The following is a 26,873-nucleotide window of genomic DNA, read 5'->3' as shown; positions in this document are numbered from 1 at the left end:
TGAGATCAAATTTGATCATTAGAATCACATAGCAGCCACCTTCATTTGCTTGCTATTGTTGTTCTCTCTATTTATATTGTTGTGACCCTTGTATATACTGTTTTTCTAGTTCTGCTTATTTTATAAAAGTAATTGATTGCTTTACTTCACATAAATCTTTCCAGCCCTCATTATGGTCTTTATATTTATGACTTAAGAGTAATATTCCATCACACTTCTGTGCAACAATCTGTTTAGTTATTACCTAACCTTGCCCCTCCCACCCCACTGCCAATTCTTTGCTACTATACAAACACACAAACACAAATACATATTGGTATATAATGAATCTTTCTACCTTTGATATTCCTGGAGTACATGCCTAGGGTTAGAGGGTAGGGATTTCTTCAAATTCCAAATTGAAATTTGAACCACTGGACCAATTCAAAAGGACTGCCATTAGTGTACCTATCTTTCCACAACTCCTCCAACACTGATTACTTCTATCTTGTCATCTTTGCTATAGCATTGAATGTAAAATAAATCTCAGATTTGTTTTTATTTTCTCTTATAGGTGATTTAGAACAATCTTTCATATGGCTTTCATAATTAGCAATGTTTTAAGAAATGTTTGTTCATATAGTTTTGACCTCTTATCCATTGAGAAATAATTGTTTGTGGTATATTTGTGTTGATTCTGTATAAATTCCAGATCAAAGATACCTTAATAGTGAAAATAACAGTTTTACAAAAGAAACTCATGCTACAAAAAACATCTGTTGAAAGTAGATGTTTGGAAATGTTTAAATTGTGTTATTTTATTGTCAAAAATGGTTTGTCGTCAATAAAAATTCACATTAACTATACATGAGACTTGAACCAGGTGTAAGAGAAAAATTCCATTTAAAGTAACTGTAAAAAATATAAAATACTTGGGAGTCTACCTGCCAAGACACCCAGGAATTATGTAAAAGATTACAAAACAATTTCTACCCAAATAGATCTAAACAACTGAAAAAAATATTAATTGCTCATGGGTAACCTTAACCAATAAAATAAAAATGACACTTCTCCCTAAATTAATTTATCTATTCAGTCCCATATCAATCAAGTTACCAAAAATTATTTTATGGAGCTAGGAAAAAAATAATAAAAATCATTTCAAAGAAAAGGTCAAGAATATCAAAAGAATTAATGGGGAAAATATGTGAAGGAAGGTAGCCTAGCCATATCAGATCTCAAAATTTATTACAAGTAATAATCATCAAAATAATCTGGTACAACCTAATAAATAAAGAGAGGTGCATCAGTGGAATGGATGAAGTACACAATACACAACATGTTTGAAAAATGCAAAGATCCAAATTTGGGGGATTGGAACTCTCTATATGACAAAAATTACTGGGAAAACTGGAAAGCAGTTTGGCAGAAACTAGGTATAGACGAATAACATACAGAGTCAAGATATGGTCGAAATGGGTACAGAATTTAGACATAAAGGGTGAGACCATAAGCAAATCAGAGGCTCATGGAATAGTTTTAACTGTCAGATGTATAGTAAAGATAAGAATTTCAAACCAAACAAGAGACAGATGAAATTATGAGATGTAAAAGGGATAATATTGATTATGGTACATTAAAAAAGTTTCTTGCACAACTAAGACCAATTCAGCCAATGTTAATAAGAAAGAGGAAAACAGGGAAATTTAACAATACAAGTCATTCCTCAATTGATAATTGTCAAAGGATATCAACAGGCACTTTTCAGAAGGAAAAGAATCAAAATTCATATGAAAAAATTTCTAAATCACAATTAATTAGAGGAATGCATATTAAAACAACTCTGAGGTACCACTTCACACCTTTCAGATTGGCTAATATGACAAAAAAAGGAAAATAACAAATGTTGAGAGATGTGGGAAATTGGGTCTAATGCACAACTGATTCAACCATTCTGGAGAGTAATTTGGAACTATGCCAAAAGAACAATAAAACTGTGCATACTACTTCCCCCCCCCCCTGCAATTATACTATACTATCTATATCCCAAATAGATTTAAAAAAATAAATATAAAAAAGGAAAAGGACCTTCACACACGAAAATATTTATATCAATTATTTCAGCGATGGCAAAAGGTTGAAAATTGTGAGGATGCTCATCAATTGGGGAATGGATGAACAAGTTGTGGTATATGGTTGTGATGAATACTATTGTACTAAAGAAATGATGAGCATGACTCTTTCAGAAAAATCTGGGAAGACTTACATGAACTGATACAAAATGGAGTAGAAAGAACCAAGAGAACATTGCACACAGAAACAGCAGTACTGTACAATGCTTATGAATGATTTAGTTATATTCAGCAATAAAAGATATAAAACAATTCTGAAGAACTGATGAGACCGATAGATACATAGATATCTATATTAAGGTAGATAGCTATTTAGATGAAAATATACTTTTTTTTTACCGTCAGGGGTGTTTTTTGGTTTGTTTTCTTTTACAGAGTGACTAATATGGAAATGTTTTGAATGACATCAAATTGCTTGCTTTCTCCATGAGGAAGAAGGGGACTGAGGAAGGGTGGGAGAAAATCTAGAACTCAAAACTGTAAAAAATTAAAGTTAAAAACTGTTTTTACATGCAATTGAAAAAAAATTTTAATCTAAAGTAAAAAAGACTGAAACAAAATTCCTAAGTAGTTTAAAAATCTTCTGAGGGGGGCAGCTGGGTGGCTCAGTGGATTGAGATTCAGGCCTAGAGATGGGAGGTCCTAGGTTCAAATCTGACCTCAGAAACTTTCCAGCTCAGCTGTGTGACCCCTGCAAGTCACTTAACCCCCATTGCCTAACCCTTACCAGTCTTCTGCCTTGGAACCAATACACAGTATTGACTCCAAGACTGAAGGTAAGAGTTTAAAAAAAAAAAATCTTCTGAAATAGGGCAGCAAGGTAGTACAATGAATAGACCACCAGGACTGGAGTCAGAACCTGAGTTCAACTGATACAAAGAAAGAAGAAAATGGTTTAAAAATTAATTAATTTAGAGTTAGGGTTAATTGAAAATCTTCTGATAAAAAGCTTCAGTGAGTTTTGAACAAATTTTTTAAAATATGAAAAGAGAAACATATCAGGGAAGATAGACATTTACTTGCCAATTAAAAAATGAGTGTCATAAATTCTTCCATTTGAGGCTATGAACCTTAGTGAGATATGCTTTTTGGTTATGGCAGTCATTAAAACCAAGTACTGAAATCACAACTTAGAACCATGTACTGTAAATATATAACATATAAATAAATAGGAATGCATACTGAGTGTGCTTATTGTCAAAGGCTATGAACAGGCAGTTCTCAAAGTAATTAAAGTTCTCTTAGTCATGAAAAAAAATGCTTTAAATCACTATTAATTAGAGAAATGAAAATTAAAACAACTCTGAGGTACCACCCCACATCTATCAGACTATCATAACAGAAAGGAAAATGATGTGGAAGGGATGTGGGAAATAAGACACTTAGGAGGGAGGGGGAGAGCAGAGCCAAGATGGCAGTTTAGGAGCACCTAAAGTACATGGTTGTAAATTAAGTGATTTCAATACTTAACTGAAGACAGACAGCCATGGTGAGGGTTTGCCTTTGACCCACACCACACGGGGTCCAGGGCTCTGATAATGGCTGGACCCACCACATATGGTCCAAGGCTATAACAAGGACTGCCAGGGAGGAGGAAGGCCTGGCCACTGGGCTGGACACCCTCAGTCCCCAGCTACAAAGAAAAATCTGCAGCAGGGCAGATGAGCTCAACAGGTTAGCTCAACCAGTTGAAGCCAGTTAACCAACAAAGGATTAAGAAAAGAGAAGATTCTACCTAAGGGCAGAAAAGCTCCAACATTTTGGTTCTGTAAATCAACAGAGTGGCGCAAGTCTATATAGTCCATAGTGGGGAAAGGGGGGGGGGGGGGGGAAGTAAATAAAATGAGTAACTAAGAGAGGAAAAAAAAGCTATAATGGAGGGCTTCTTTGGGGGTAAGGACCAAAGAACAGAACCAGTAGATGAGGATGAGATCCAGGAAACATCAAGCAAAGTCTAAAAAACCCCAGAGAATTGGATGCAGGCTATGGAGGAACTCAAATAGGAATTTAAAAATCAAATAAGACTGGCTGAAGAAAAATAGCAAAAAGAAAATAGTAGCCTGAAAAAAAGTCATCTGGAAACAAAGGTACAGGCACTGAAAGCCAGAATTAATCTGTGGAAAATGACAAGAAAAAAAATTGGAAGAGAAGAATGACTTGAAAGGAAGAATGGACCAAAAAGAAAAGGAGAATCAAAAAGCCATGGAAGAAATTCAGTCTTTAAAAATTAGAATTGGACAACTAGAATCTAATGACCTCTCATGAGACACCCAACGCATACTAAAACGAAATCAACAGAATGAAAAAATTGAAGATAGTATGAGACACCTCATTAAGAAAACAAATGACCTGGAGAATAGATCTAGGAGAGAGAATTTCAGAATCATTGGACTACCTGAAAATCATGAACAATAACAAAAAACCTAGACATCATGACAGGAAATGATCCAAGAAAACTGCCCTGAAATCCTTGAACATGAGGGTAAAATGGAGGTTGAAAGAATTCACAGATCACCTCTGGCATTAAATCCCCAATTGACAATTTCAGGAATGTCATAGCCAAACTCAAGAACTGCCAGACTAAGGAAAGGTTACTGCAAGCTGCTAGAAAGAAACAATTCAGATATTATGAAGCGCAAATTAGGATTACACAGGATCTGATAGCATCCACACTGAAGGACCTGAAGGCATGGAATACGATATCCTGGAAGGCAAGGGAACTTGGATCTACAACCAAAAATCATCTACCCAGCTCTTTCAAGAGAAAGTATGGTGTTTTAATAAAATAGAAGATTTTCAAACATTCCTGGAAAAAAAAAAGACTAATATACAGTTGGGGGAGTTGTGAACTGATTCAATCATTCTGGAGAGCAACTTGGGATTTATGCCCAACCTTCTGGCCCATTTCTAGGTCTGCATTCCAGAGATTAAAAAAAAAGGGGGTTGGGGGGGCTATATGTGCAAAAATATTTAAAGCAGCTCTTTTTCTGGGGGAAAAGAATTAGAAAGCGTGGATATGCATCAAATGGGGAATGGCTAAGTTACTGTATTTGACCATAATGGAATACTATCATGCTCTAAGAAATAACAGCAGGAGCTTAAAAAAAACCTGGAAAGTCTTCCATGAATTAAAACAAAGTAAGCAGAACCAAAAGAACATTGATTGTATACAGTGACAATACTGAAAGATAAGCAATTGTCAATAACTATTCTCAGCAATACAATGATCCAGAACAATTCCAAAGGACTCATGATAAAAAATGACACCTCCTTCCAGAGAAAGAATTGATAAAATCTGAATCCAAACCAAAGCAATTTTTTTTTAGTTTTTCTTAATTTTTTTAAATCAAGTTTCCTTTCACAAAAGATTTATATGGAAAAATGTTTTTATATGATTGTACATATAAAAAATATATATCAGATTGCTTACCTAGGGGAAAGGAAGATTTTAGACTCAAAATTCTTTTTAAAATGTGTTGGAAACTGTTTTTTACATGTAATTGGAAGTAAATGAGAATTAAATTTTAAGAGAGAGTGCTTATTTAAAATTTGTTTACAGCTCAAAATGCCTAATCAAAATCTTTTCTGAAGAAAAAGCATTTTATAGGGGATAGGCCAACCAAAAAGTAAACCCGGGTCATTGATCTTACTGAGATTTTTCTTTTGCATGTGGTTTGGGGGAAAACAATGATAGTTACTTCAGATAAGAATTAGAAGTTTTCAGTCTGAAAGAGGCATAAGTATAATAATTGAATATGATAATAGCAACCTAATCTGAATTCAAATAAGTTCAAGAATGAAAAAATATATAAGGAATTTGCTCATTTCACCCTTGAATTTATATCTTGTAACTTGCCATATTTCTGTCTTTATAATAGGCCAAAAAAGAATAACAAGTTGGGAAATTATGGAAAGTTTTAAGATTTGATTATAAAATTTGAAAGAAAATGTTTGTATTACATAGTCCCAATCACATCCCATCTATTATAATCATCTATCTCTAAACCCCATCCATCATTCCGTGCTAATGTTTTTTGCTAAAAAATTTGCTCTAAATTATTAAGATGCTAAATAAGTCTGCTTTACAGACTTATCTATATAGAACATTAATTTTTACATTTCTTCATTGAAAGTGCCCATTTATCCCTACCTTTTCTTTCTTTTTTGTCCCTATCTATGAAACCTCACTTCCAATTGATAGTAATTGTATTTAATAGATTTACAACTCCAATAAATTAGTCAACCATGATTTCCCTTTAAAATTATGTATTAAGGGAAAAGGCAGTGTGGTTTTTTAAGTGTTCAGTAATCTATCCTTAATTACACATTATATCATTTGTCCAGACATGAAAAATGCTATTTACTAATCTGAAACTCCTTTATTTAATAAGTTGAAACTTTACAACAATATTCTTCTAGTGATAAAAATTCATCACTGAATATCAGTCTCCAAAGAATTAAAAAGTTGATAGTCACACAATGGAGAACCAATCAATCAACAAATAAAAAAGCATTAAGTGTCTACAATATGACAGACAACATACCAGGCACTAAAGATAGAAAGGCAAAAAATGAACAGTCCCTGACCTTAAAGAGCTTCCATCTGTCAGAAGAGAAAACATGTACATAAATATATGGAAAATATATAGAAGATAAAGAGACAGCCTGGCAGAGTATTTAGAGAGATGATATCAAAACCAAAAGCTTGCCTCAAATTCTGTCTGATACATACTGGCTTTGTGATTCTGGACAAATCACTCTCAGTTCTCAGACAACTCCCTAGGACTTAAATGGCTAACAGAAGTTTCCTCACCTGATAGTTCCCTATATAAATGAAACCAACAGCCCAGTTCCTATTCCCATATAAGAAAAAAGTCTTTTTTGGGGGGGTGGGGGGTGGGGAGGGATAGGGGGCCGGTATCATTTAAGGGAATAGGAAATATTTCATATAAAGTAGCAACTGAGCACTGTTTTGAAATAAACAGGGAATTCTAAAAGGCAGCGATAAGGAGCATTCCAACATAGGATGCCAAGACACTGAATTGGGCGATGGAATGTCCTGTGTGAGCAACAACAAGGCTACTTTGTCTAGATCATTTTGAGAAAGGAAGGGGATAGGGCATAATGAAACAGAAAAGGTAGATTAGGGCCAGGTTATGAAAGGTTTTAAAAGTCAAATTGAGATTTATATTTTATCCTAGGAACAACAGGAAGCCTGTTGAAGATGTTTTGTTATTTTGTTTTTCTAATATTAACAGAGGGGATACAATAAAACCTACTCTTTGGATCTTTTGGAAAAAATCATTTGAAAAGCTGTGTGGCTCTCCATAAAAGAGGAGAGAAATTCAAGGCAAAGAAGCTAACACAATTGTCCAGGCAAGAAGTAATAAGGATTCTAAACTAGGGATGTGGCCATGTCAGTAGAGAAGTATAAAAAACGAAAGTATGATAAAGTATGAGTTGGCTACAAGGTATTACCAATAAAGCAGTTAAAATAAGCATATACCCCAAACAGATGAGAAAAGGGAGCTCCTTCATTTTTTTCCCATAAGTGGAAGGACTATGTGTCTGCACATACAGCCAGGCTCAGTGAGTATGTTGCTTAGTTTTACTGAATTGCTCCCCCAATTTCTTTTTCTTCTTTTTCTTGTTCATTCTTTGTCTCAAAATATAGATCACAAGATAAAGCAAAAGGATGTGATTGGCAATAAAGACAAAATAAAAATAAATGATAAGTTATTTTTAATTATGACAAATAAGTGTCATCATGAATGACATCAGAGAGACATATGCCAAGAAATGAAATTAGTTACATCTGATGGCAAGAGCTGGGAATAATTAATGGACATTTGTTAACTATTGGTCTCCACACCAGTGTCAGTTCTGAAGAAGACTTATGGAAAGGCCCAAGTCACAGGAAATAAAATGGGATGGATATGTTCCAATCTGCACTAATAGAAGGAATACACACACCAATAAAATCCTTGAAGTATTAATTTGAACATCTGTAATCTGCCACTCCTTTAGCCCACAGACCATATGGAATAAGAGCTTATGCCTTTTCAATGAGAAGTACCGGGGTATATGTAGTTGATAGAAAACAGGCCTGCTGCTGCCTGGCTTCACAATACCTATCTCTGACACAAATGAGTTTGGAAAACCTGGGCAAATCATTTGGCTGGCCCAGGCAATTCTCTATGATCATATGCTGTAGAATTTACCAGGAGCTCAAAAAAAAAATCAGTGAAAACCAAAAAACAAAAGGCCACAGCATCACAACACTGAAGCTGAAGAGATCCTGGGAGGTCTAACACCCTCACTATAAGTTTCCAAAATCAGAGTTGTACTAAGCAAATGAAGCAAGACTCAAACCCAGATCCTGTGGGTCTAAATCCAGCACTATCTGCTGTAAGCAACAAAAACATTTAAATGAATAAACTTCCTGCTTCTAAACTTCCTAGTATTGTACCTTTCCAACCCTCCCCACCAAGTTCTGCTACTCTCTGGTTCTTAATAAGAATAAGGCCTAAGTATTTTAAGTCTATTTAGGGAGCCAATGTTTCCATTACAAAACTATATACAGGGGGAAACTGAGTAACTCAGTGGGTTGAGAGCCAGGTCTAGAGATGGGAGGTCCTCAGTTCAAATCTGGCCTCAGGTACTTCCTAGTTGTGTGACCCTGGGCAAGTCCCTTAACCCACCATAGATAGCAAAGCAAAAAAGGGATTTTTATTTCTGGGTGCAAGTAAAAAAAAATAAACCATTAACCCAAGTTGGCTCAAAGTGTAACAATAGTATTTATTATCTACAAATTACCTTTAGCATCTCTGGTAACTTGTTTTTCAACAAGATGAAATCTATTCTGCCGAAAGCGTTACCAAAAGTAGAATAATCAAAGAATAAGGTTAAAGTATATAAATTAATCTGGTACCCAAACAAAACAAGTTACAATGGCAGCTGCTGGCCCCTAATGGCTTCACAAAGTAAATCAATAGCAAGAAGAAACAACATTAGGACAGATGAAAACTCAAAGTAGAAATGTACATAACCTCAAGCTTGCCTAAACTATTTTCAAATTCTAGGAAAATAAATGTCACTTCTACAATTCTCTTTCCAACTGAACCATTACTGTCATTAATTGTAAAACCCCTAAAAGCTACAGAAAATGGACAGAGTAATGGGGAAAAGTGCTGATATGAATGGCAAATACCCACCATATATATATATATATACCCCACATTTCTTGGTCCCCTAAAAAAATCTTTCCCTGTGAAGTAATGGAGTGCCAATGAGTGTTTGAAAAATCAAACAAAATCCAGAAAGTAAATTTCTTGAGCCATTTATTAGTCTTTCTGGATAGTGTGCTTTCTGGTAATGCTTACTTTGCCAAAATTTTAATTCCTTGAAGATAATGATATCTAGGAACTGATCAAGAGAAGTCAACTGAACCAAATCCTAACAGAATGAAAATGGTCATCAATCTTCTTCAAAACAACAGGAAAGTATAGAGTAAAGCACACTGGATTTTTATCAAGCAAAATTAGTTTCTAATTACATCTTTGCTACTGATTATGTGGGTCAATCAACAAGTTTTTATGTACCTACTATATGCCAAGCACAGCTAGTTGGCACAATAAATCAGAGTGCCAGACCTAAAGTCAGGGAGACATATTCCTGAGTTTAAATCTGGCCTCAGATGCTAGTTGTGTAACCCTGTTTACCTCAGTTTCTTCATCTGTAAAAAGAAGTGGATAAGGAAATGGCAAACCACTCTAGGATCTTTGCCAAGAAAACTACAAATTAGATCACAAAAAGTCAGACAATGTGTAAGGTCCAAACAACAAAAAAAGTGACAGGTACTGTGCTGAGTTTTGATGACACAAAGAAAAACAGAAAAGTTACCAATCTCAAGGATCTTGGAGTGGGTGTGGGGACATGCAAACTACAGACAAACAAGACATATACAGGATAAACTGAAGGTCATCAGAAGGATGACAAGGAATTGAGCCATCCTATAGAAAGTGAGTTTTTAGCTTGGAACTTGAAGGAAGCCAAGAAGGGAAAGAGAAGATGAGTGGGGTAGAGAATTCCAGGCATGGGAGAAAGCCAGTGAATAAGCAGTCAGGAGATAGAGCATCATGCAAGTAACAGTAAGAAAGTCATTATCACTGGATCACAGAATACAAAGGGAAAAATAAGGTATAAGAAGACTAGAGAAGTAGGAGACAATGTTATTAAGGACTAAAAGACAGAAATTATATATTTGATCCTGGATATGATTGTGAGACAGTGAAGTTAAATGAGAGAAAAGGGGGGGGGGGGGCGGGTTAGCTGCATTTTAGGAACATCAGTCTGATAAATGAATGGATGATGAATTAGAACTGGGAGAAATTTTAGGTTGGGAAACCAACCTGAAGGTTATTTTAAGAGTTCTGACATGAGGTAATGAGGACCAGGGAGGAGGCAATGCCAAGAGGAGAGGAGACAACTCAAATATCACCATTAACAATTTCACCTCTAGGCCTCATTTTCCTCAAGGGGAGATAGATTAGCATAATCCATAAATAAGTCCATTTTAAATAAGGATAAGACCCATAGCTATCAAAATCCAGGATTTTGTACAATTTTGTACATAATACATACATTTTGTACAAACAATGCAAATTGTTTGCAGTTGCCTCCCCCATTAAACTGGGAGCTCCTAGAAAGCAGGGACTATCTTACACTATTCTTTGTATCCCCAGGATTTAACATAGTGCCTGGCATATAGTAGGCAGTAGGCATTTCATAAATGTTTATTGAAGCACAACAGTTTGGGAGAATGGGGCAGAAAGTACTTTTCCCCAAGTTTTATTGCCACAAACATTTGCCCTCAAGTCAAGTCTACTTGTTCCCCACACACAAGAGGCCTTTTATCCATTCAACAAATGATTATGGAATGCCCACATTAGAGGGGCAGTGTGGTACAAAGACTGATGGCTTAGGGTCCAGTATACCCAAGTTCTAGTTCTGTCACTGATAAATACCTTACTTTCTACAGACTTCTGAATTCCTCCACTTGTAAAATGAGGACCAATTAACTCTAAGGTTTATCGCCCATCTCAAAGCATTCTAAGTGTCAGATAAAGGTGGGAAATTAAAGGAAGAAACAACAGAATCTTTTTAGGATGAATAAGACATGGGGAAAATTTGTACTTTGTCAATAGAGCTGAGAGCTTAAGCAAGAGACTTTTATAATTATTTCTAAAACAACAATAGTGGTAGTCTCTTGGTTACCAAGAATGACAATGAAAACAACAATACCAACATTTATAAAGTTCTAAGTTTAGTAAAGCACTTTATAGATATTATCTTATTTATCTTCTAGTAGATATTATTATACTCATTTTTAGAGTTGAAGAAACTGAGGATCAATGAGGTTAAGAGACTTGTCTAGGGTAACAGATAAGTCCAAGCAGGGATTTGAATTCAGTTCTTCCTAAATGAAAGTCCAACATCACCCCCTAGATGCCTGACTTATGCAGTTTTTGTGTACTAAACACAAGCAAGATGGTTATGGAAATCATTCTATTGGTAGTGTTCAAACACAGAGAAACAAAAACTAATATAAAAAGGTAAAATTAACACAAACTAGATTGTATAAAGGACAATTGACCTCCTAGAGGAAAAATAGCCAATATTTATAACAGTTAATAGTTAACTGACATAGTTCTTTTAGGTTTACAAAACACTTTACAGAAATTATCTCATTTGATCTTCATTACAGCCATGACTTAGGTATTACAGGTCTTATTATAGAATGTAAGCTCCTTAAGAATCTGGATTGTTTCATTCTTTATATTTGTATCCCCAGCATTTAGCACAGGACCTGACACCATGTATGCGCCTAATAACTCTTTGTTAAAGGTTATTCACAGTTTTACAGATGAGGAAACCAAAACCCAAAGAGTCGCAAGAGTCTTACCCATGGACACCCAGTTAGTATCTTAGCTGGGACTCAAACAGAGGCCTCAATGACTCCAAGTCCAATGCTCTTTCTACTATTCCATGTTGCCTCTATAGTTCACTCTAACATTTTCCTGTAATCAGTAGAAAGAGTTCTGGATTGCCTCTATAGTTCACTCTAACATTTTCCTGTAATCAGTAGAAAGAGTTTTGGATTCACAGTCAAGTTTTAATCCCAGCTATCACTTGAAGGACCTTGGAAAAGTCATAGAACTTCTTTGGATTGAAGTCTCTGCATTGGGGAGGTCGGAGGAGATCACTTTGAAGGTCCCTTTCCAGCTACCCATCTAATACCACTCTTCCTACCCACATTCTATGATCTAGCAAAAATTCCATCTTATTCTCACTTGGTAACCTTAAATAACATAACCTTATATTCCTAGGTTCAGTGACTATCCTTATGTCTGTAACTTTTATCTCACCACAACTCCAGACCCACATCAACTACTTCTTGCATAGAAGAATGGCTATTTTACAGACACAACAAACTTAACAAGTCCGTGCAAGCTCCTTGCAAGCAAATCTTTCCATTCTTTTCTATATGCATCACCAGGGCCCAGAAGTGTCTAGGCACTTTAAGAGGTGCTTACTTTAAGAGGCGTTTAATGAATGTTTTTGATTGATTAGTGACCAAAACAGAATCCACTCTTTCCCCCAAAACTGACTCCTCTAAAAAAATGTCTTTGCTTCTTTTGAGAGCAAGAACATTCTTCCAGTATTTCAAGTTCTTAACTGAGTGCCTTACTCTCCCTCTCCCAATAAATTCAACCTGGTGCCCAATCTTAATGCCCTTTCTACCTCAACCTCACTTACATCTATCCTTACAATTCAAAGCCCTAATTTTAGCTCAAGTCCTTATCATCTCTTAGCTATACAGCTGCAATAACTCCCTACTGGTCTCTCCTCCCTCCAATATATCCTGCACAAAACTTTGATTGATTTCCTTTAGCAAATGATGTCATTCCCTTACCCAATAAACTTCGGTGGCTCCCTATTGCCTCAAGAATCAAATATAAACTCCTCTACTTGGGTTTTAAATCTTCAGACAACCTGGCCCCACCCTACCTTTAGAGACTTATCATTAATTACTCCCCTTCAGGATGGTCAAGCCACCAGGTTTTTTTCTTGGTTTCCTTTATAGAAGGCCTCTTTTCTCTATTGTAAGGATACACTGGTTGTCTCCCATATCTAAAACATTTTTTTAAATCATCTCTCCAAAATGCACAGCTTCCTTCAAAATAAGTTATAGCACTTTCTAATCCATGCATTTCCTGATCTCCCAAACTGCTAGTTCTTTCCATCTCCAACATAACTTGTTTTTTTATTTCATATTTATTCTACATATATACATATATATTTATATGGGTATAATGTGCTTACAAGCTTGTAAGCTTTTTGAAAGGATTGCATCATTTTTTGGTTTTGTATGCCTAAGGTCTAGAACACTAGCCAGCACATAGTAAAGTATGAATAAATTGCCTGTTGATTGATTTGGGTGTATGATATACTTACTAGAAAATTATTTTCCTGCCCTAATTTTCAGCCCCGATTTCTTTGGTTCTGAAAATGGATTCTCTCTGGCCTAGCAAAATCCATTCAGAATAAGATAAAAATGCAAGGTAATGCTAATATACACACTACTGCATTCTACTAATTAGTTTTATATTTCTGGTTTATTTCAATGTATTACTGTATTATGTATTAAAATGAGAAACTGATATTCATGAAACATGTCTTCTGCACATACACATAAAATCCTATTGAATTTCTTCTGAATCAAATGGGGTATTCTTTTTACACATTGTAAGGAAGAGGGATAATAAATGAAAAGAGATGCTCTGGGATGTTAAACCTCACTTTTTAAGAGAATGTCAAGATCAGACCAGATAGTTGTTCTCCCCCAATCCTAGATCACTATTGACTCCACATATGTTCACCTGTTAGTGAAAGAAGCAACATAAAAGCTCCTAACCCCAGTAATTGCTGATAAATCTCAGGAATGAACTGGTCTAATTTGTGAGGTTCAGAGCCCTACCTTGAGGATTAAGGTCCGGTATCGCCCCCTGCCAGTGGATCAGAGGAAAGCCAAGAAACGCTATTATGAAATCAGATCAGTGGGGCAAGCCAGGAGCTTAATAGTCCAGCAATTCACCCAACATGGATGGCTAAGCAACCTTCAGATTCAAATCAGCCTCTTTTCTTCAGTCACATAGGCAAGAAAATAGCGAGAAGTCCGGCCTAGTCTCTTAACCCCACTAGAGAAACCCACTACAATATCACCCAAATACGCACCTATGCACCCGACACCCCCCTCCCCATCTCTCGGTGGCATTGCATAATGCATGCACACTGTCAAGTGAAGTTGTTCCATAAATGCTTCGTGGGAGACTGGAAGATGGGGGTGGGGGTGGATGCCATGTTTCGGGAGTCACTCGTGCCCGGCAGAGAAAATCCCGCAGTGGATCCGGTATGGAAAAGTACCGCCTCGAAGGCGCCTGTGACAGGCTGCCGGCCCCACTGCGTCCTCGGCCCGGGCCCCTCAATGTGACACCCCGCGGACCGAGGCCCCGCCCCGGCTTCGGAGGCCCGGGCAGGCCAGCCCGCGCCCCCACGTGCCGGGGCGCCCCCTACCCACCCCCTGCCGAAGCGAGCCGTCCCCCCCCACCCGCCCGCAGGCCCTTGCCTCAGACACCTCCTCCTCCTCTTCCTCCTCTTCCTCCTCCTCCTCGTCTTCGTCGTCGTCGTCTTCGTCGTCCTCGTCCTCCTCACTGTTGTTGCTGCTGGGGCCGCCGGGGCCCGGGCCGGCGGGGCCGTGGTCGCTGTCGCTGCTGCTGTCGCTGCTGCTGGGGGGGTGGCAGGTCCGGCTGCGCTTGGCCTTGGGGTTCTGCGGCGGCGGCTTCTTCTTAAGGAGCAGGTCGCACACCCGCACCAGCCCGCGAGGGGCCGGGGACGAGCCGCCGCCGCCCCCTCCGGGGCCACCGAGATCCCCGGGAGCGGGGGCCGCCGCCGCTGCCGCTGCTGCCTCCGGGGTACTACCGTCTCCCTCCGCCTCTGCCGGGGCCGTCGCCTTCTCCATTCCCGGGACCGGGCCGGGGGCGCGGGGGCTCCGCTCAACCGCGACGGGACCACTCCGCGGTCGGGGCCGGGGCCGCCGCTACCGCCGCCGCTGCCGCCGCCGCCGCCACCGCCTCGGTCACCTCTACTGCCGCCGCCGCCGCCGCCGCCGCGGCTCCGCCAGCTCTCACCACCTCTCGCGATACTGAGGGCGGGGAGCCGTAGCGCCCTCCGCGGGGCGGGGAGGATCGAGGAAGGGGGGGCTGCGGAGAAGAGGGAGGCCCGGGGGGAGGGAGCCGAGCGGGGAGACGGGCCCCAATCAGCCGGAAGGACGGAGGCAGGCGGAGAGAGGAGGGCCTCTCTTTGGCTTCCGTTCCTCGGCGCTGGAGGAGGGGGCTGCTGCCCACGAGCCGGTGGCCAGGCTGCCTCGGGTGCCTTTCCTCTTCGTACTACCTCAAATACATACACACACACCTACCTTCCCTCCCCGTTTCTATTCCCTCACCTCCCTCTAGCTCCCTCCCTCACCACTGAGGAGCGAGTACTGCGCAGCCGCGACCGGAAGCGTCACTGACGTCATCAGGCCTCGCCGCACGCTGCGCGCGCCGGCCTTAAGTTTGGCTCTCACGGAAGCGAGCCCTTTGGAGATTGGAATGAGGATGGAGATGTTGGGGTTGAGGGAGGAAACGAGCGCGAGGTTTATCTCATCTCGACCCAGGGCCGCTGTACAAACGGCCCTCCGGGTCTGAGCAGGTCCTGCACGAGCCTGGCAGCCTGAGAGGGCAGAGGCGCCGCAAGGAGAGACCGACGGCCAAGCTCGTTCCGGGGACCCTCCTCCCCCAGGAGCCCTTCAGGGCGACGAACTTCGAGGCGGAGGGCCCTCGGACCAAGGAGTGCCTTCGGTCTGTGACGTGACCCAGCGCGGCCTAGACACACGGGATGGAGACAAGTAGATGGATAGATAGATGACAGACAAAAAGAAATAGCTGGATTGAAGGAGAAAGACGATAGATGAGAGAGGAAATATGCATATATATACCTCAGTTTCCCCACATGCAAAGTGGGACGTGTGGTAACTATGTCCACTTCCGGTTTTTCTGCACTGGACAGAGCAATTAAAGATGTTTTCCGTTATCTCTAAGCAGTTGTTTTCATCTTCATTAATGAAGCTATCTCTTCCTCCTCTCCTGCACAGCTAGACTTCCACCATTAGGAAAAGGGGGGAAAAAATTCAGCAAAACTAACCACATCTGCCGAGTCAGATTTTGCAATGGTCTACACCCCTGGTCTCCCACTTTCTCGGGAAAGACAGGTGCATTTTCTTATACCTAGGGCCATGCTTGGTCATTATAAATATAAATACTGGGGAAGACAGTATTCTGTGTATTCTGATTGCTCTGGAATCCCAGAAAAGTTGTTTGTTTTCGGCTTATTTAAAGAATTAGTCTCAGGATACCTCAGTGAGCAAAATTGGCAGCTACTTAAATTTTTCATGTTATATATAAAGTTGTTTCCTCCCAAAGGGAAAATATATATATATATATATATATATATATATATATATATATATATATATATATATATATATATATAAAGAAATGTGATTTAAGAGTACCAGATTATAAAGCGGTAATTATCAAAACTACTTGGTACTGGCTAAGAAATAGAAAGGTAGATGAGTGGACCAAAACCTACATACAACAAACTTAGATCTGAGATCACTAAAAGTTTACATCTATGTGACCCTCATTGAGTCATTTAACCTCTTAGTAACCCAGTGTGTTCTTTAAGATTCTTAGTTTCTAATCTGCCTTGAGTTCATTAGGAGTTCCTATACCAATAACATCACAGATCTGACTAAAAATTTTTAAAACAACAAAATACACACTTCTATAAAAAATGATTCTTATATGATACTTGAAAGATAGTAATTTAGGAGGAGCAGAATATCATGATTACCATAAATATAGCTAATTCCAGGATAATCTCATACATAAGTCATCCAAACCTATTTTTAAAAAATGAGAAAACCAGGGCTCTGAAAGATAAAATGATTTACCTATAATGATGGCAATAGTAAAGGGAGGACCTTGGTTTTCAACCATTACCCTCCTGCTACAAATCTTTCCCACACTGCTAGTCAATAAAAATTAAACATTTTAGTTGTAGCATACCTAAATTGTCCTAACCAAAGGTGTTTTGCAAAATATGAATGCACATAGCATCTTTTATAGGGAAGGGTCTGAGGAACCTGGAATATTGCACTGCCATGTAGAGATTTTGGAAGATGCATAGATATTTGAAAAGAAGTTTTAGTATGCTAACCAAGAGTTTATAATAAACCTTTTTAATTGGTTTTGTAGCTGAACCTGGGGTGCTTTCTAGAGGAACTAGCAGACTAAACTAGAAGTCCTCCTCTTCAGCTATTTTGCTCTTTTTGAAATTCTATTCTTTGCTTGACTCCCTTTTCTGACCACATCCAATAAGAGACTACTGCAAGAGGACAGTCTGAGGCCAGCCAACAGTAATAGACCCTGGCAATGTTGCTATACTTGGAGGTGAATTTAGAAGGAACAAGCCACTATAGAAACTATTCCTAAATCTTGACCCATTTTTTCCTAGGAACAATACAGGAGAAAGTTCATCCCTGAGGTTTTGGGAGGAGATACTTGCAATAATATTAAAAGTAAATATCTTTTTGTAAAAGCTAATTGATGTTAAGTAGTTAAAAAAGAACTGAGTTGTTAATCACTGATGACTCAGTAGGGAAATGATGGTTGGCATTAAGGACAATAAAAGTTCAAGCTAATAACATTAAATGAGACACCCTATTTGCAACCAATATTGTGGATTAGAAGAAAACAATATAAGCCAGTTTGCCTAACACCAAGAAAGGGCTAAGTTAAGAATATGAAAAAATAAAAGAAAATATGAGGTATTTCATATAAAAAATAATCTGGAATACATCAGAGAATCATAATTTAAGAATTGTTAGGCCACTTGAAAGATAGGATTTTTAGAAAAGAGCCTGCATATTATGTTTCAACTAGTAATGAAAGAAAACTGCCAAAATATACTAAAACCAGAGGACAAAATAAAAACAGTAAAATAATCATCTCCCGAAAAGATCCTCAAAATGAAAACTTTCAGGAATTTTATAGTCAAACTCTAGACCTTTTGAAGCAAGGGGGAAAAAAGAATGCAAGCAGACAAAAAGAAAGAGTTCAAGTACTAAGGAAACAAATAGGATCACACAAGTTTGTCACCATAAATAAGAGGGGACAGCTATGTAACACAATATATAGAGTACCAGACCTGGAGTCAGGAAGACTCATCTTCCTGAGTTCAAATGTGGTTTCAATCATTTATTAACTCTATGACTCTAGGCAAGTCAGGTAACTGTTTGCCTCAGTTTCCTCATCTGTAAAATGACTGGAAAAGAAAATGGAAAACTATTCTAGCATCTTTGCCTAGTAAACCCCAAGTAGAATCATGAAGAGTTGGACACAACTGAAATGACTCAACAACAACAACAACAGCAAAAATCCATAAAGTAAAAGATAATATGGAATACAATATTCTAAACAGCAAAAGTAAAGGTTTGCAACCAAGAATAACTTAGCCAGCAAAACTGCATATAGGGGAAGAAATGGATCTTCAACAAAATATTGATTTCCAAGCATTCCTAATGAAAAGAAAGAACTGAGTAGAAACTTTGAAATAAAAATACAAGAATCAAAAGAAACTTAAAAAGTAAACAAGAATAAGAAATAATAAGGAAATAAAAGATATACTCTTTTTTTTTTAATAACCCTTGCCTTATATCTTAGAATCAGTATTAATTCCAAGGCAGAAGAGTAGTAAGGGCTAGACAATAGGAGTGAAGTGATTTGCCCAAGATCACATAGCTAGGACATATCTGAGGCCAGATTTTAACCCAATACTTCCCATCTCTGGCTCTATCCATTGAGCCACCTTGTTGCTCCAAGAATATATTCTTTATAATGGAAAGGGAGAAATATTGCAAGTATCCTTCAGAATCCTAAAGTCAGCAAGAGTAATTATAGTAGTAGTAGTCTCTTGGTATCCGAGGATGACTATTGTCTTTGTGCATTTTTGTGCACAAAGACACTTGTGCATGAAGATTTAAGTGGAAAAGTCAATGCACAGAGACAGTCCCACTCTCTTGGCGTTGGAAGCCTGGGACCAATGGCACAAAAAGTCGTTACACCTGGAGACTTCCTCAGCTGCATTGGATGGCCTTGTTGTCTTTTGTGCTCCAACACACCCTAAGCACTACCCAGTGCCTTGCTGCATCGCCATCTCAGCCGTTGAACCTTCTTATTTGTTTCTTCCGTCTGTTCAGCTGAAGCAGTCTTCACATGCTGGGTGAGCAAAGCCCTAGTTCACCAGGGATCTATGACCCGATGGCTACCCTCACAAGGTTTAGCCGGCTTGTCGAAGCCATTGCCTGGGGTGTGGCCAATTTGGATATGTGGCAGCTCTCCAGCCTCTGACCCTCACCTGACACCCAGCTCTCACTTGTGGCAAGAGTAATTATAGAGTCAAATAAGACTGCAAGCTTGAAGTGATTTTGTCATGTTTTAATGATTTTAAAAAAGAAAGGGAAGAGAAGGACAAAAGGACACATTAAGAGAAATAGGGAAGGGGGAGAGAAATTATCTAATATTAAGAGAGTTTGCAAGTCTATACAAATGAGAAAGAAATTGGAAGAATAGCTATCACTTGAACTTCACTCTTACTTGAACTGGCCAAAGAAGGATAAAACATAAGAGTTTAAGGTGGAGTTATATTCAACACAGTAGGGAAATGGGAACATGTACAAAACAAAAAGGAACAAAGGAAGACTGTAGCTTTGGAGAGGGATAAATAAAACAAACATTAAGCTCAGAGAAAGGGTCTTGAAGTGATTTTAAAGGGAAAGAAAAGCCTGTGATAAAAAAGGGAGTGAGGTACAAAGAAAGGAAAAATTAAAACAATAGGAGAGAGGGAAATACACATGAATGTTATGTAAAATTTAAACATTTTTGCACAAATAAACTCAAATACAGTTATTATTACAAGATCAACTTGGAAAAATTCTTTGCAACAAGGTTCTCTAACAAAGGTCTAATTTTCTAGATATATAAAGAATTAATTAAAATTTACAAGAATAAAAGTCATTCAACAAATGATAAATGGGCAAAGGATATTAATAGGCAATTTTCAGAGGAAGAAATCAACATAGCCATATTTTTAAAATATTCCAAATCACAAATAACAAAATCAATGTAAATTGAAGCAAAATTTCACACTCATCAGATTGATAAAAGTTCATTGTTGCAACTGTTGCCAGAGCTGTGAATTAATTCAGCCTTTATAGAAAACAATTTGGATCTATATCACCAAAGTTACTAAACTCTGCATACCTATTGACACAGAGATACCAGTACTAAGAGGTCAAAAAGGTCTTACGTGCTCCCCAAAATATAGTAGCTCTTTTTGTGCTGGCAAAGTACTAGAATGCCTGAACAAATGTTTGTATATGAATAAAATGAAATAATATTGTGCTATATGAAATTATGAGGGGACCTGGGAAGGCTTTTAGTTAAGAGAATAAAACCAGGAGAATATTGTGCATTGTCACATCAGTGTTGTAAAATAAACAGTTCTAAAAGTCTTAAACTGATCGACGTAATGATCAATCACAATTCTAGAATAATAATGATAATACAGAATGCTATACATCCCCTGATAGAGGCAGAGAGGTAGGCAATAGATGAATGACATGGTATTTTTTAGTATTGCAAGAAGGGAATTTATTTTGTTTAGCCATACTTATCACAAGAATTTTTGTTTGGGATTTTGTTGATTTTAGGGAGCAAAAAAATGCTTGAAAATTATTTTAAAATAAAAGAAATCTCAACTTCCAGTACCCCTAGAACTCTAAGAGCATATATTGCCTTTTTTCTGAGAAAATGAGGCTTGAGAGGTACTACATTATATTTTCAAAGTAAAAAATTCCTCTTTTAAATTTATTAATTAATTTTAATTTAGCTTAATTGATGACAAATGGTTCAATGGAATTGAGAATCAAGTCACTGGAATCTTGCAATGGAGGAAATCCAACCAGTGGGAGCTCAAGTTAATATAATTATATATTTTTTAAAAACCTCCCCAAACTCAGTATTCAGGGTACCCCTAGAACCATGAGGGACTGAAACTATGAGCCTGATGGGGTAAATTAGACTACAGAAGGAAATTCAGAGATACATGGGATAAGATTGAATGCTTAGCATTTTTGAAACCCCATGGAGAGATTTTCTGCCTGTGATTTTTGGTTTGGGATATCCAAATTGGCAGAATCCTGCAGTAGCTGGGGGGAAATTCTTTGTTTTAGGATGTAATTGCATAGCTATTTTTCTTGTGTGTATCTTTCCTTAATGTCACTTTCTTTTGAGATGATTTTATGCAGACTTTTTTTTGCATTTGTTGATTAAGTTCTGTTACTGGTTTTATTATTGAATCCTATATAAATATTGATATTGAGAGGTATGAAATTTTATCACTAAAATGCTGATGCTTGATTGAGAAATGATTCATATTTTAGGAAGTGTTAAACAGATCTAGATTGTTTGCCTTATTGTAAAATACGTATTTTCTTTTTTCCTTTTTAACTTAAAATTTTTGTTTTCAATTACATGGAGAAAAAATTTTTTTTTTTTTAAAAACCCTTACCTTCTGTCTTGGAGTCAATACTGTGTATTGGCTCCAAGGCGAAGAGTGGTAAGGGCTAGGCAATGGGGGTCAAGTGACTTGCCCAGGGTCACACAACTGAGAAAAATTTTTAACAATTGTTTTCTAACATTTTGCAATTCAGATTCTTTCCTTCCATCCCTCCCTGCTTCCCCAAGGAAGCAATTAGTCTGATATAGGTTATATCAGTGCTTTCATGTAATACATATTTCCATATTCTCCATGCTATGACAGAAGACACATATCATACATACAATAAAATAAAACTTATGAAGGAAATAGAGTGAAAGTTGGTGTGCTTTGATCTGTGATCAGATTCCAATAGTTCGTTCTTGGGCTATGGAAAACATTCTTTATTATAGTCCCTTGTTGTTAAAGGCCCAGGTGTTAAAGGGCTGGACTGGGACCAGGGTTCTGCAGGTAAGGAATGGGGAAAATAGTAAGAGAAAATATAAAGGTAGAAATAAGAAGGATCTCACCTGAAGATAAGGGTGAGGGAACAGATAAGAATCACAGTCACAATCACAGTGTGGGGTCAGAAGGGACCCAGTACTGGTGGTAATGAGTTCAATTTTATTGAAGGTAAAAACCACAGGAATTACAAACAATCGCCTGAGAGAAAGGTCCATGAGAAAGTGTAACAAGAATGTAGATAGTGCAGTTGGTAGAATAGTGGTTGAGGCAAGATAATGGTTCCAGGAATCATCTGGGGTTCATGGAACGGTCAGCAATCTTGTTATGGGAAACTAAAAGAAGGTGGACAGACCCTGAGAATTCAACCTCTGAGGAGGGTTCTCAGATCTTTATCTAAGATAGACCCAGAGATGTCAACCTCTGACATCTTGGGACCTTGTTTTGCTGATAATAATTTAGTCCTTCATAGCTGATCATTGTATAATATTTCTGTTACTGTATATACAGTTCTCCTGGTTCTGCTCATTTCACTTTGCATCAGTTCATATGAGTCTTTCGAGATTTTTCTGAGTTTATCCTGTTCATCATTTATTATTGTACAATAATATTCTATTATAACCATATACTACAACTTGTGTAGCCCATTCTCCAATTGATAGCTATCCAAGCACTTTCCAATTATTTGCCATTACAAAAAGACCTGCTAAAAATATTTCTGTAGAGGTAGGTTCTTTCCCACTATTTCTAAAGATCCTTATGTTCTGCAAGTCTATAGACCTGACTGCTTAAAAGATTCAAATAATCAGCCCTAGGTGCTTGATTTCTTTTCTTGGGAACCTTGCCCATCTTTGGGGTTTATTTGGACTTGTTTTGCTTTTTTCACTAACAACCTATTTTGTCCTACTGTCAGGCATGTCTGGAATTCCAGTAGAATTGCTAATGGCAAAGATCCAATGGGGAGTATTTGGGGTGCCTTTTATGATATGGACACATGTCAAAATTTACCTGGACCCCCCTAGAGAGAGAATTTTTTGTGCCCTGTGAAGAAAGGGACACATAGAAAATTTTTTTCCAAACTTCAGGAAACTGCATTATGGCTAAGGGAATCATGAAAGCACTTCAGCCAAAACAGTTTTGCTTTCTCTTCTAGGGTAGAGGGCTACTTTCAGTGGACCTCAGGACCTACTGTCAGGGAGAGCTCCATGTTGTTGGGAAATATATTTGGGAACCAGATTTCTTTCCTAGATGGGAATCTGGTTATCATTTTTTTCTTTTCCATATTGCTTTTGGGTTGAGGAAGGATACTTTTCTCAGCACTTGCAAAGTACTAAGGGAGAGTAACCTTCTTAAACTTTGTGATATGTCCATCATTGAATCTGCATGGCTTTGTATTAGGGGACAATTGTGATTTTTGCCTGTGCGAGTATGACTGTATAAGATCTTGCTACATCTCATATTTCGAGATTCTTTCCGAGGTGGCACTTTCGAAACAAATGAAACTTATGCCTCCTCAGAGCCCCATTGGAGATATTGATGATATGTTCAAAACACATCACAGTTAATTTGCCTAGGATGGCAAAATTTTCAAATGGAAGAAGAAGTAATGGTACTGGCTTAGCTACAAAGTGCCTCTAATTTTTTTTTTTAAACCCTCACCTTCCGTCTTGGAGTCAATACTGTGTATTGGCTCCAAGGCAGAAGAGTGGTAAGGGCTAGGCAATGGAGGTCAAGTGACTTGCCCAGGGTCCCACAGCCGGGAAGTGTCTGAGGCCAGATTTGAACCTAGGACCTCCCATCTCTAGGTCTGGCTCTCAATGCACTGAGCTACCCAGCTGCCCCCTCAAAGTGCCTCTAATTTTATTTGCCTCAGGGAGGAGGCTGGGGAGCCTGCTTCCAGGAGAGTCATGACCACTGTAGGAGAGAAAGTATTAAAAAAAATCAATTGGATGACCAAATAGCATTTGTACCAGGTCGGTAGGGATGGATAGTTTAATACATGAAAGTAACCTGAAGAGACTTTCTAGCAAGAATAGACATCCTATGAAAAATGCATGGAAATGATCAAATAAAATACTATAAAATTAAAAAAAAAAAAAAGAATAGACATCCTGTAACCAGTTCTGGCCTGCTAACCACATGGACCAGATTGTCAACGAGGATAGAAATGAAACTCAAGTAAATGCCTTCTAAAGGCCTTCATTGCCTTCTTTCTCTCTCTAAGCTGCTTAGCTCTTGCTTTGACTCCTTCACTCATATAATATAATGAAGACGTGGGCCTTCTCCTGAGGGTAGCTGATATGGGATCTCATGAAAACTGCATTCAGTTCTATGTCTCCTTATCTATTCTTTAATTTTAGGTGAAAAAAAGTGAGTCAATAAGCTCTGATTTTGTTGAGTATCAGAAGAAATGAGCCTCAGGAGTCTGGATCTATGCTGAGTTTTGCCATCAGCCTAGTATTACTGCTCCAAAGAACAAGCAGCGACCTTCAGGACCCAGCCCAGTAGTAGCCAAGGAAAGGACTTACCAGGCAGGGATGCTGCCTTTAGACATGAGTTTGGTGGGACCAATGTCATATTGAAACCATGCTAAATCCAGACCTCAAAGATCACAGAGAGTATGTCCCAAAATGCCGAGGGGAGCCGTGGGCAGGGTGGGGGGGGGGTGTTCGTACTTTCAGTATTGCTGTCTTCAAAATAGATAGTGTTTTGTAAAAGCTCATTGACGTTAAGGGATTTTTAATGAAATTAGAATGTTAAACGCAACGAGAAGACAGATCTTGTGTTGATGGAACTAGAGAGGGGGTCTCTCCAACCAGATGGTGTCTGGAGCTAGCTCATTCAAGCCTTTGAGAGCTGGATGTTAAATGTTCAATGTGAGCATTCCTATCTGAGAAATCTGCAAACTCGGGGCATTCTGTTGATTGTCCAGAGTTAAGAAAGTGATGGAGGCAGATTAAATCTCAGAGTTATAAACTATTATCCACTCCTCTTCCCAACTTCTCAGGACAGTCCTAGAACTTGGTGGGGGCAGTTGTGAGACTAGAAACTCAGTACAGAAAGTAATATATGCTGATTAATTATGATAGATAGAGCCACTTGTAAAACACTTCATATAAATTATCTGCTTTGATCTGCATAATAATAACCCTGTGAAATAAATACTATTATTATCATTCTCATTTTACAACTGAGAGTGAAGAGATTTAAGAGATTTACTCAAGGTCACATAACTAACAATGAGGCACTGTGCTAAGTATTTCCTAATTACTGCCTCATTTGATTCTCAACAACAAGCTGGGAGCTATGTGCTATTCTTATCCCCGTTTTACAGATGAAGAAATGGAGGCAAAGAGCATTAAAGTGACTTGCCAAAAGACTTGGAAACTGAGGGGATGTCCCTCAATTGGGGAATGACTGAACAAATTGTGGTATCTGGTGGTGATGGAATGCTGTTGTGCTCAAAGGAATGATAAACAGGAGGATTTCAGAGAGATCTGGAAAGACCTAAGTGAACGGATGCAGAGTGAAATAAGCAGAACCAGGAGAACATTGTACACAGTAACTAAAATATTTGATAGACTTGGCTACTAACAGTAATACAACAATCTAGGACAATTCTGAGGGACTTGTGAAAAGGAATGCTATCTGCATCTAGAGAAAACTATTGGAATAGAAATGCAGATGAAAACATATGATTTATCACTTGTTTATTTGAGTATATGATGTGGGGGTTTTGGTTTTATAAGATTATTCTCTTACAAAAATGAATAATATGGAAATATGTTTTGAGTATGTATAACCCAGTGGAATTGCTTGTTATCTCTGAGAGGGGTGGTGGAAGAGGGGAGGGAGACAACATAAATCATGTAACTTTGAAAAACTTACATTTGTTATTGGAATAAAATAAAGACAAAATAAAAAAAAGAATAAAAAATAAAGTGACTTGCCAAAATCACACAGCTGGGAAGTAAGTATCTGAGCCTGGATTTGAACTTGTCTTCTTGATTCCAAGCTAAGTACTTTTTCCACAGCACTATGTAGTTAGTAATTTAATCAAAGAAAAATCTGAATCTTTCACTCCAAGTTCTACTCTACTCCATCCACTTAGCAGCTTTTGGCCAAGATCAGAGCTACTCTTTGAACTCCTTTTAGACCTCTTTTCTGAACTGAAATTAACTATGTACTCCTTGACTGTCTCCCCAGTTCCTTAATTCAAATGTCATTAAGCCTTCTCATATTCCCTGAATGAGGCAAATGTTCCCAGGACTCTTCTCCCTCAAATGGAGAAGGAGCTGAGCATTCTATGATAAGGACATTTTTTAAAACTACCCCATCTGTCCTCTTTTATATAAAAACAATAATGGCCAGAGAAGACGGAAAAAGTGAATGATTCATGTCCTACTTTTCCCCAGCAATAAATCACAGCCAAGCTTCAGCAAAAAGTTGCCAAAAAAAAGTAAAATTATGCCTTCGTCTCATTCCCTTAATTGTCTGTAATGTTTTGCCCAATGCACTTTTGTGATAACAATTAAT

General features: G+C 38.1%; 1 protein-coding gene across 7 annotated transcripts in view; it reads right to left on the bottom strand.

Annotated features, from left to right (window-relative positions):
• The window catches only part of ANKRD17 (ankyrin repeat domain 17), a 155,531-nt gene extending 140,216 nt beyond the window's left edge, over positions 1–15,315 (bottom strand). For 2 of the 7 annotated variants that reach the window (XM_056803345.1, XM_056803346.1), the window contains exon 1: positions 14,809–15,314. In XM_056803345.1, the coding sequence (XP_056659323.1) occupies positions 14,809–15,192 (384 nt within the window). In that variant the 5' untranslated portion in view covers positions 15,193–15,314. Of the gene's footprint in view, positions 1–14,799 lie in introns of all 7 variants that reach the window. The other 5 variants (XM_056803347.1, XM_056803348.1, XM_056803344.1 and 2 more) reach the window with 4 other exon arrangements.
• Between the last annotated feature and the right edge of the window lie 11,558 nt (positions 15,316–26,873).

This window comes from Monodelphis domestica, chromosome 6 (genome assembly GCF_027887165.1).
Source record: "Monodelphis domestica isolate mMonDom1 chromosome 6, mMonDom1.pri, whole genome shotgun sequence".
NCBI classification, from domain to species: Eukaryota; Metazoa; Chordata; class Mammalia; order Didelphimorphia; family Didelphidae; genus Monodelphis; species Monodelphis domestica.
Note: the sequence above shows the minus strand (reverse complement) of the source record. Positions and strands in the feature narration are given on the sequence as shown.